Raw genomic sequence first — 10,908 nt, forward strand, 5'->3', positions numbered from 1 at the left:
TTAGTGTTTTTTCAAGACAAAATATGCAATGACTTATGATAGATCAACTACCCCCCCCCCCCCCCCCCCCCCCCCCCCAACCGAAAAAAGAAAAAGGAAAAAAAGGAAAAAAAAATGGCCCAAAGAAGGAATAGGAAGAATATTAACCAGTTCTTAGGATACTAAAGCCATCAAACTTATGGACAGCCAACTAAGGGTATCAATGGGTTGGTTTCAGTTTGGTTCCTATGAATATTAAGACCATAACCACTATATCTTATTGATTCCAGTTCTTGCCGGTTCTAGTTTTGGTTTTAAAATAAGTAGAACCGAAATCCATTGGTTCTGATTTGAAGAATCAAATGAGAAAAATTATTTCAATTATAAAAAAATTTCCTTCCAAAAAATAACATATTATTTCTAAAGTATCAACTTAGTAATAATTTGTTTTACTAAAAAAAATGATTTAATGACTTTAATTTTCAAAAATTAAAATTCATCTCCTTTACAAGTAATAAATTTAAAAGAAATAAGCTCAAATATTTAATTCACATGAAATTTGAAAAATTTTATATAATATATGTTAATTTTAAAATATAGGAAAAGATTCAATCATGTATAATGTAAAAATAAATTGGTTACCGCTACCTGCGGATAGCCATCGGATAGAACCTACTGGTTCCGGTCCCTATCGGTTTGGTTTCATATTAGACCCAACTCTAATTGATTCCAATAAAAAGGAAATGGGAACCAGGGTTTTCGGTTTTGGTTTGGATAAATGGGTACCCATTGACACTCCTACAGCCAACACAATATAAAAAATATAAAAATAATACAAGAACTGCACCAAGCATGGAAACCTGAGACAATACGTTTGATAACATAAACCGATACCAACAAAACTCATAACTTGATAATAAAGTGATAAATAAAAAACCAAAACAAACACTCTACATATTCTCTGTAGTCTGTACTATAGAAACTAAGTAGGTACGTATGCGACATCATGGCTCATTGGGTTCTGTAGATACGTGGTTTCGTCATTACGACGGTTACATTTACTAAGGATTGGAGTCACTACCATTCATTTTGTAAGTGGGTGTGAATGGTCACCCGATGTGTATTTTTTGAAAAATTATCGTTTTGGCGTTTAGTGACTCTCGATGGATAAGGTACGGATCAAATTTTGAGATTCGAGGTAAACAGCTCGGTTGGAGAAAATGGAATGTGTTATGCACTCTTTTCTCCCCACTAAATAGTGGTAACCTTAACTCAACTCGGTCATTTTGATTTTAAAAAAATGTAAAAAATAAAGTACCACGTGTCGTGCTTTTGTACCCTAAATAGTGATTTGCTTTCGGCTTGATTATAGGATCATCCCATTAAAGGGGATGATCCTTATAAACCTATGCTTTGAGGACCATTCATCGCAAGTCCATCTAAAATAAAATTAAAGAGAAGGAGGGGGATAATGAAGAGGGAGGAGGAGAGGGTAGAGAAGAAGAGAGGGGGTAGTATACTTTGAACCCACCTTGATGTTTCAATATTTTCTTTTCTTTTCTTTTTTTCCTTCTTCTTCTTTGAGTCTTTTTGAGTTCTTAGTGATTTAGGAAAATATAACTTTTTGTATGATTGAAGGAGTAGAGAAGAGATGATGAGAGAAATGAATGGAGTATAGTAATTTTTTTGTGAGACTTGGGGGAGAGAATTGGTAGTATTTTTTTTGTAGTGAGAATTGGGAATAGTGGTTGGTAGTGAGAGTTTGGACCTTTTGGAAAGAGAAGATCTTCTACTAATTCTAACTCAAAGAAGAGGAGAGCTTGTTATAAGCATATGCTCTTCTCAATATAGGGAAGAGTAGGCTCTTAAATTAACTCAGGCATGTTATGCTAGCCAGTGCTCTCAAACACTTTAACTACCACAAGGCAAGGCAGTACTAAAATCTACGTTGCCCAACTATTAAATAATTCTCTAATATAGACACATGGAGGGTCCAGAGTCAACCCGTCTACTCTATATAGATAGCATTGTAATATAACTTGCAAATGGCCATTCCTTGCATAAATAACTTTTATGAACAAAGTAAAATTACTTGATAAAAAGAATTAAAAAGTATCTATTCAACAACCAATATATATTTACCATTAAATAACCTAGGATATGGGTACAAGTTATTGGTGATTAATCCAAACTGTTGGGTTGTGAGCACAAAAACACCTAATTTAATCACATCAAATTCATCCCCATCATTACAAAATTACTTAGTGTATCCCTTACACTTTATTATAATCCATCATAATTAATACTCTAATACATAATATCAATCAAGAAAAGTACTCTCCTAAATAAAACTTAAATTTATTGACTTCCACCAATATTAAGACATAGGCTTTGGATTTCGGGTATTTTGGCTAAGGAGTGAGTGTGTTTGCCACATCGATGACGAATCGATATTTAACATCGCCTTTGGCAAGTCGTTCCATAGCCGTATTCACGTAGTCCATCGATATAACCTCTACATCTGCAGTTATATTGTGTTTCCCTGCAAAATCTAACATCTCCTGTGATTCCTTCATACCCGCACCGCCACTCCCTGCTATTATCTTCCTCCCTATCAAATCATAATTAGCATTTTAATTATAAGTGAGGACACCGCCAAAATATGAATGCATGGGTAGTAGTGTTCATAAGTTTTCAACCATATAATATTTCTTATTGCTACTCAAAGATAATTATTGCAACTTACCCATAATCAAAGGCATGGTAGGTAGTTCTAGTGGCTTATTTGCAATACCAACCATAATCAACTTCCCATTAGTCTTCAATAGACCGATCAATGGAAGGAGAGGGTGAACGGCAGAGACCGTATCGATAATACCATCCAAAGTGCGCATTGCAGTCTATGAAATTAATATTACTAGCGTTAGAATTAGAACAAGCAAATGCAATCCACATTTCACACATCAGTTGAATAATGTAACATTTAACAAAATAAAGTTAGAATTGAACTTCATTTGTTTTGTAACATCTATTTATTTACCTGCATTTCCTCTGGATCAGAGCTAACCAGAAAAGAGTCTGCACCAAATCGTTCGATGGCTTCCTTCTTTTTGCTAGCAGAAGTGCTGATCACTGTAACCTTCGTACCAAAAGCCTTGGCAAACTTCACAGCAACATGACCAAGACCACCAAGACCCACAACACCCAAATGTTTGTCGGGATCGCTGAGTCCAAAAAATTTCATTGGGCTGTAGACTGTAGTCCCAGCACACATTAGTGGTGCGCCTGCATCTAAGGGTAAGTTATCAGGGAAAAGGCAAGCAAAGTGCTCCTCCACGACAATCTTATCAGAATATCCACCATACGTTATTGTGCCATCGTGGTAAATTCCATTGTAGGTGAGTATTAGTTTTGGGCAATAAGTTTCCAAGTCTTGAGAGCAATTGTCACATGAACGACAAGATCCGACCAAACCCGCAACACCGGCTTTGTCTCCCACTTTGAATTTTTGGACATTGCATCCTACCTCTGTAACTATGCCGACGATCTCATGCCTATATGAGTATGTGACCAAGCATTAGGATTGATTTTCAGATCAGTATATATGAGTAGATTGCAGACAACTCATCTCTCACTAATAATTTCTATAATCATCTAATTGAATTAGCTAGCTAGGGGAAGCATGTGCAATGCATATGGTGTTTAAGTAGTAGAATTATCCTATGACTTGAAACTTATAAATCAACAAATAAGATAAGGATGCACTAACAGCTCATGGGGTAAATTGGCATTCAAATTTGCGTGATCAAGAAGCATTTGCGACAAAAAAAGACTTTAGACATCAATTTAAGTTTAAATGATGTCTATTATTTGGATGTAAAAACACTCATAAATGGGGGGACTTTAGACGTCGATTTTTCAAAAATCAACGTCTAAAGTCCAAACATAAACCGATGTGTAAAAATTCCACACATTTGGGGCTTAGTTTCCCATGGAAAATCCAATAAAAGTGTTTTGAAAAGAAATGTATTTCAAAATGAATTTTGAATTTTAGTGTTAAATAAAGCTAAATGATATTTAGATAGCGTTGTAAAATAACTAGGTAACTGCCATTATTTGTTAAAATGGTACTATTATGAATAGAATAAAAAGATCTAATAATAAGCTATTTTCAAAAAATATGAAAAATATTTAAACAGTACTACTGCAACAGTCATGCTTTATTTACCATTGAATAAGCTAGAGACATGTATAACTTTTGGGTGGTTAAGATGTCATGTGTCCCATTCCAACTATGGTGATGATGATGTTGGTGATGACATTGCCAAATAATAAATGTAAAAGATGTAGTAGTAGTAGTACCCTGGGACGATAGGATAAATCGAATTGCCCCAATCATCCTTAATTAAGTGAAGGTCTGTATGGCAGATCCCACAATAAAGTATCTTGATGGTGATATCATTGTCGCAAGTGGCCCTGTAAGTAGAATGTGATGAATGATTAATAATAACCCCACACATAAAAAAAGAAAAAGATTTAGAGTAGGGTAAAATGAATTCTCGATCACTAAGTGATGGGATATTGAAGAGTGATCGATAATAATTCGAAAAACAAATAAAAATAAATAAATAAATAAATAACAGAAGGAGAAAAGGTAAAGTTTGAAAAATGAAATATGAGCCATATAGGACTATGTGGACCATGGAGAGCTCAACAGCTCAAGTGCGACATCTTTAGATCATCTATCAGGTTATGGGTCATATATGAGTCAATCCATCTGAAACAAGTCAAGTCCTTTAAATTAAGTCTAAATAATAACAATTTTTATAAATGAATATTCATAATAAAATGTTATGGGTTTAATTTTTAATAAATATATATTCATAGTAAAATAATTAATTTCTTTTTTAGTTTAATTATAATTCATAAAATATCATTTTACAATGATAATATTTCAATTATTATGATATGATTATTTTAGAGAGCTGCTATTGGCACTTATTACACGCCAATTAAAAATAGAAAAATTAAGTCAACGATTCACAATGAAATATTTAACAAGTGTTAAATTGTTCGAACTTATTTTATAATGTTTTGTAATGATTAGATAATATTTTAGGCCAAACCTTTCTAATGTTGGAATCGTTTATTTAGATAATATTTTACCCGGCAGACTTGCTTTTTCATTAAAAAACTCACTCGGACCGTATTTTATTGTGTCCGTTACCCATCAAACCTTACTTTATCATGTTTGTCAATGTAGCCTGATTCATAAAGTAAAGGTTTGTTCAAGTAACAAACTTGGTGAAGTAGAATAAAATTGCAACAGATAGGACTGCCTCGTAAACTCTCTGTTTTATATGAAAACAACATCAAAAGGGATGGACGTAACGACACCTTCTGGAGAATTTGAAGGGCGAGAGGACACCAGATGCATCTCTCGCTGCCCATCCAAGCGCCTTTCGTGGGTGTTCTTCTTCTGGTGATTTCGACATGTTAAGGGAGAGAGAGAGAGAGAGATGGTGAGTGGTGGAGAACTTTGAGTGAGGCTGTGTGGGTTGTTATCTTTAAAAGAGAGACTTTTCTGATCTAAGAGACGGCTAAGATGGGAGACTAGTTCCTTTGTTTCCTAGTGATATGTATCATCGGGAACCTTTAGGAATAAATCTCTCTTGACCTTGAGTTTATTAATTGTCCTCCAAGTAACAACAGGGGATGTCGGCGCAGCTATTGACGAAATTAGTGACGAAATTAGTAGAAGAAAATATCCAAACCCGCCAGTCGAAAACCATTGTTTAAGGTTGCTTTAGTTTTTAGACTTTTTTTTTCTTTTAGTTGTGATAATCTGTCTTTTTCAAGTGGCATGTTCAATTGACACCCCTGACTCGACATGTTTGGGAACTGGATGCATCTGTGCTCTGCGGGATATATTTTTTATGGGTAAGTGCAGTTCTGTATCCCAAGGATCTATGATTCCAAAATATCACGTCAGAGATGTGTAGGGCTGTCAATGGATATTCGAGTTCGGATGTGATTTTAGGATTCAAATAAATTTCGGATGTCAATACATCCTATTCATTAATATCCGACCCATATGCTTGTACATAATTATTATATAAATATCTCTCACTCTTACTCTCTCTCTCTCCGCAAACTTTTTGGCAAAACATTTTTCAAAACATGAGTTAGAAGTTTTGGAATGGGCTGATTTTTGGTGAGGATGATCTCTACGGTGAGGAGATCATCATTATCAAAAATCAGCCCATTCCAAAACTTCTAACCCAATCAAAAACAGTTTACAAAAAATGGACGGTCCACGATTTTTCAACTTGTAAACATGGGTTAGAAGTTTTGGAATGGGCTGATTTTTGATGAGGATGATCTCCTCACCGTAGAGATTATCCTCACCAAAAATCAGCCCATTCCAAAACCTCTAACTCATGTTTTGAAAAATGTTTTGCCAAAAAGTTTGCTAAAAAGTTTGCCATTGAACGCTACCCTCTATATATATATATATATATTGGGAAATGTTCAGCCACAAACATTTTGGCAAAACATTTTGGCAAAACATTTTTCAAAATATGGGTTAGAGGTTTTGGAATGGGTTGATTTTTTGTGAGGATGATCTCTACGGTGAGGAGATCATCATCACAAAAAATCAGCCCATTCCAAAACTTCTAACCCATCAAAAATGGTTTACAAAAAATGGACGGTCCATGACTTTTCAACTTGTAAACATGGGGCTAGAAGTTTTGGAATGGGTTGATTTTTGGTGAGGATGATCTCCTCACCATAGAGATCATCCTCACCAAAAATCAGCCCGTTCCAAAACCTCTAACCCATGTTTTGAAAAATGTTTTGCCAAAATGTTTGTTGCTGAAAGGGACCCATATATATATATATATATGAAAGAAAAGACAAGACAAGACATCCGACTTCCTTTCATTTAATATTTAATATAGTCATATTTTTCAAAGTCAAAAAGACAATTACTTGTCTTCCACTTACTATATTTAATTTAAATAATTGTCTTTTCAATCTAAAAGGTGAAGATTGAAGATAAGGTTTCAAGATATAATAGTTTAGAAATAATACATGAACAAGTTAAACGATATGAGGGAGATTGGCAAGATAACAACCCACATTTTGACAAACATTTTGGCAAAATATTTTTCAAAACATGGGTTAGAGGTTTTGGAATGGGCTGATTTTTTGTGAGGATGATCCTACGGTGAGGAGACCATCCTCACCAAAAATCAGCCCATTCCAAAACTTCTAATCCAAGTTTACAAGTTGAAAAATCGTGGACCGTCCATTTTTTGTAAATCATTTTTTATGGGGTTAGAAGTTTTGGAATGGGCTGATTTTTGGTGATGATGATCTCCTCACCGTAGAGATCATCCTCACCAAAAGCAGCCCATTCCAAAACCTCTAACCCATGTTTTGAAAAATGTTTTAACAAAATGTTTGCCAAAATGTTTGTTGCTGAACATTTCCATATATATATATATATTGTTGAACATTTCCCTATATATATATATATATATATGCAATCTTTTTCAGAAAATCCACCATGCATTATTGTGGCATCGTAGTATTTGGCATTGTGGGTGAATATACACATTTTGGGCAATAATACTCTAGGTCTTGAAAGCATTTGTCACATGAACTACAAGATCCGACCATGCTCCCCACACCCGTTTTGTCTCCACTATGAATTTTTGCACATTGCACCCTATGATCTCATGCCTATACAAATACGTAACCAGGTGTTAGGGTTGGTTTTCATATCAATGTGATCACATTTGTATTAACTCATCTCTCACTAATAATTTCTCCAATCATCTAATCCAATTAGAGGAAGCAAGTGCAATACATTACTACAGGAAATTGTTTCTACAACAACGAGTTGCAGCGTCGACCACATATATAAACCGTCATTCTATCCATCTCTTAGTGATGGAAAAATGTGACTGTCACTGTATGGGTGTTTTTAAAATCGCATTTTTAATTGAATCTATTTTCCTCTTTCCACATTTGTTAAGAGTTACTTCAGAAATAAGGAAGAAGAGCTCATCCTCTCTCTCCTCTCACTCAAACCCTAACTCTTGATCGTGGTCTCGTGTTTGCGCATTCTCTTAAATCGTCTCCTTCTTTAATCTTAGTTTTTTAGGGAATCAAACCTCGTTCTGCTTCTCTATTTTTTATGCAAGTTTTGCAATCAAAACATGGTCTCGTGGTTGCATATCTTTTACTTTTTCTTCGAAATGGAAACCCTAATGCAACGATTACAACTTTCGCAGAAGGAATCCTAGAGGAGACATGATGATTTGTTGTTGGAGCAACAAGATAGGATTCAGCGTATGATTCCTCATTATAAGAGATCGTTTGGAGGTATAGTGTTGTGCTACGTGCGGCAAGATGAATAATACGAAAGAGAAAAACAAGAAATAAATAAAAATAAACACACACATATTTAATGTGGTTCGGTGATGTACCTTGATAAGGTCTCAATTATTCGATTTTGGGACTGTAATTACACTAAGATTATCATCGTTTAAATGCTAGTTCCTTTAAATAATAATAAATTATATTAAAATTCTAAATTAATGTAGCTAACAATAATTTATTACTAATTTCAGGTAAAAATGGTACATTCGGAAACCAACAAAAGATATAACAACTACGGTTACAATCAGCGAGCAAAAAGGAAGCATCCAACAAAAGCTCGAGGGATTTGGCTATCACGTCACTGCGTCGCGGTTGGGCTTAGGTGCTCCGCGGTGATCTCGAGAAATTTGTCCTTGAGATTTGTATGAGATATTCAAGAAGCTTCGGTGGTTGTAACTGAATGGGTCCTTCGGATCAAATCATCCGCCAAATCAACCCGATTACCCGAATACGAATGTTATAAATTGGAGGGTTGATTTCAGATAAGGGGTCCCCTCTTGGGTCCCTCTTGACCCTCTTCTTCTCCCTAATTTCTCTGTATTTTTCCTGATTTTTCTTTTAGAGAGAGTTTGTGTAGTAGTAAGAGGATCAATTGTTTCTTTTATTTCTTATTGTAGTTCTTTGGGAGTTATTAAAGAAGAATTAAAGTGCATCTTCTTCTTCACCCATCTTCTCCTTTCTTTTATTATTTTCTGCACTTATAATCCTTACGATGATCGACTCAACTCTCATTAAAGAAGTCAAGAATGCCGGAGTAAATTCACTCTATTAATGTTGTTTCAATTCGTTATTTCAATTTTACATGTTAATTCTGTGAAACTCTTCATGATAAGATAATCTAACTTACACTTCTATTTCAACTTTGATGAGTGTTACTTAGATAAACTGAAAAACACTCATATTCTGTGACGAATGGAAGTATAAGTCAGATAATCTTGCCTAAATCAGAGATCTTCATGGACACCTTTGGGTTCCAATCAATGGTTCCATCGAATCATCTTCCGATCCATGAGCAATGACTTGCTACGTGGATTGAGTCATATTTAGAATTAAATAGCATTTTGGATGACTTGCAATGGTAGACTTGAATTCTCTAAGCTTCTTTCTTATATTTTCAATCTCTATTTTCTATTTAGATTTCAATTTCAAGTTGATTTTCATCTTATTTGTGCAACAAATCTGGTTTGTTTTTAAATCAATCTGTTTCGAAACTCTATTATGGTTTTAATCCGAATGAATCTTTGAATCTTCATTGTCCCCGTGGAACGAATTCGACTTACCCAAAGTCTTATTTTACATCTCTATCTCTGCATTTATGTATCAAGCCTTACAATCGATCAAAATGTGATGTGCCTATATCCACAAAAGTGAGAAACTGAATTTTCACTATATATCAAATTTGGGTTACATCATAAGAATCTATAATAAACCCTAGTCGTACAATAGATATTAGAAAATTCTAATAATACTCCTGTACCATACCGCAGGGCATTACCCCTATACCCCCAACCTACAAAATTCATCCTTGACAAACATATGTTTTTTTAATATATGTCATCGTTCACTTCATTCTGTTCGATACGTTATGCGTTCTGAGTGGAACGAAGAACGCAAAACTCTCATTTCTTCACTTCGGCATCTATCTATATTCTTTATATACGTGTCCACTCAATATGAGCCACATACATCAACATTTAGATTTTCTCATAATTGATTTAAATTTGTTTGAATTTGGAGAATTTTATCTTAAGTTTATAAAATAGTGTTCAAATTTGTTAATTTTATTTAAATCTTCATTTTTTTTTCGAGATTGAGATTTGTCTATACTCACACAATTTATGAGTGATCTATCTCAAGAGAAGTCATTCCACTAAGCAAGAATTTTGTTTAGAGAAAACTAATGTCGATTGAAATTTAAGCTACGTTTTTCAAATTTAGAGTAAAAAAAATAAGGAAAATTCTTTGATAGATCTTTATGCTCTATTTTTCTTCGATTGTGTTTTGCTAGGGTGATTTGCAGAGAAATCGTTGAGTCTCTAATTTCTATGTTCTATTATTTCTATATTTGTCTAATATAGGGCACAAGCGTACTTTATGGTTTAAATGCATTTCTATCTACTTCTTTTAAAGGGGGAAAAAAAAAGCATTTTGATTTGTTATACCTTCTCGTTCTTCATTTAGATCTACAACAATACTAGTATTTTTTTTACTCAATTTCGCATAGAAGTGACCCCAATTGAATACATTTTAATGATTTAAACACCCTTAACATTGATTGAAAAAACATTACTCGATTCAGTGCCTCAACCCCTCAAGTTGTTGTTCTCCAGGTTTCAATAGCACCTTATAAAATATTAGTAACCAATTTCAATAATTCGTGCTCTTTGTTTATGTTTCTTTATATATCATTTTTAGGCAGTTTAGGATTATTAATAGTACAAAAACCTTGGTTTAGGCTCAGTTTTAGGTGTTGGATTC

General features: G+C 34.1%; 1 protein-coding gene across 1 annotated transcript; it reads right to left on the minus strand.

Moving 5' to 3' along the window:
• Window positions 1-2,123: 2,123 nt before the first annotated feature.
• On the minus strand, window positions 2,124-5,996 carry LOC147409448 (putative mannitol dehydrogenase). The gene is made up of 5 exons (XM_086459386.1): window positions 5,377-5,996; window positions 4,342-4,455; window positions 3,020-3,533; window positions 2,726-2,879; window positions 2,124-2,590 (listed from the first exon to the last, which is right to left on the minus strand). The coding sequence occupies exons 1-5, from the start codon at window positions 5,472-5,474 to the stop codon at window positions 2,391-2,393; spliced, it is 1,080 nt and encodes a 359-aa protein (XP_086315512.1). The 5' UTR covers window positions 5,475-5,996; the 3' UTR covers window positions 2,124-2,390.
• Window positions 5,997-10,908: the final 4,912 nt, after the last annotated feature.

Source organism: Akebia trifoliata, chromosome 2, assembly GCF_017979445.1.
Source record: "Akebia trifoliata isolate Shusen 1 chromosome 2, ASM1797944v1, whole genome shotgun sequence".
Lineage (NCBI taxonomy): Eukaryota > Viridiplantae > Streptophyta > Magnoliopsida > Ranunculales > Lardizabalaceae > Akebia > Akebia trifoliata.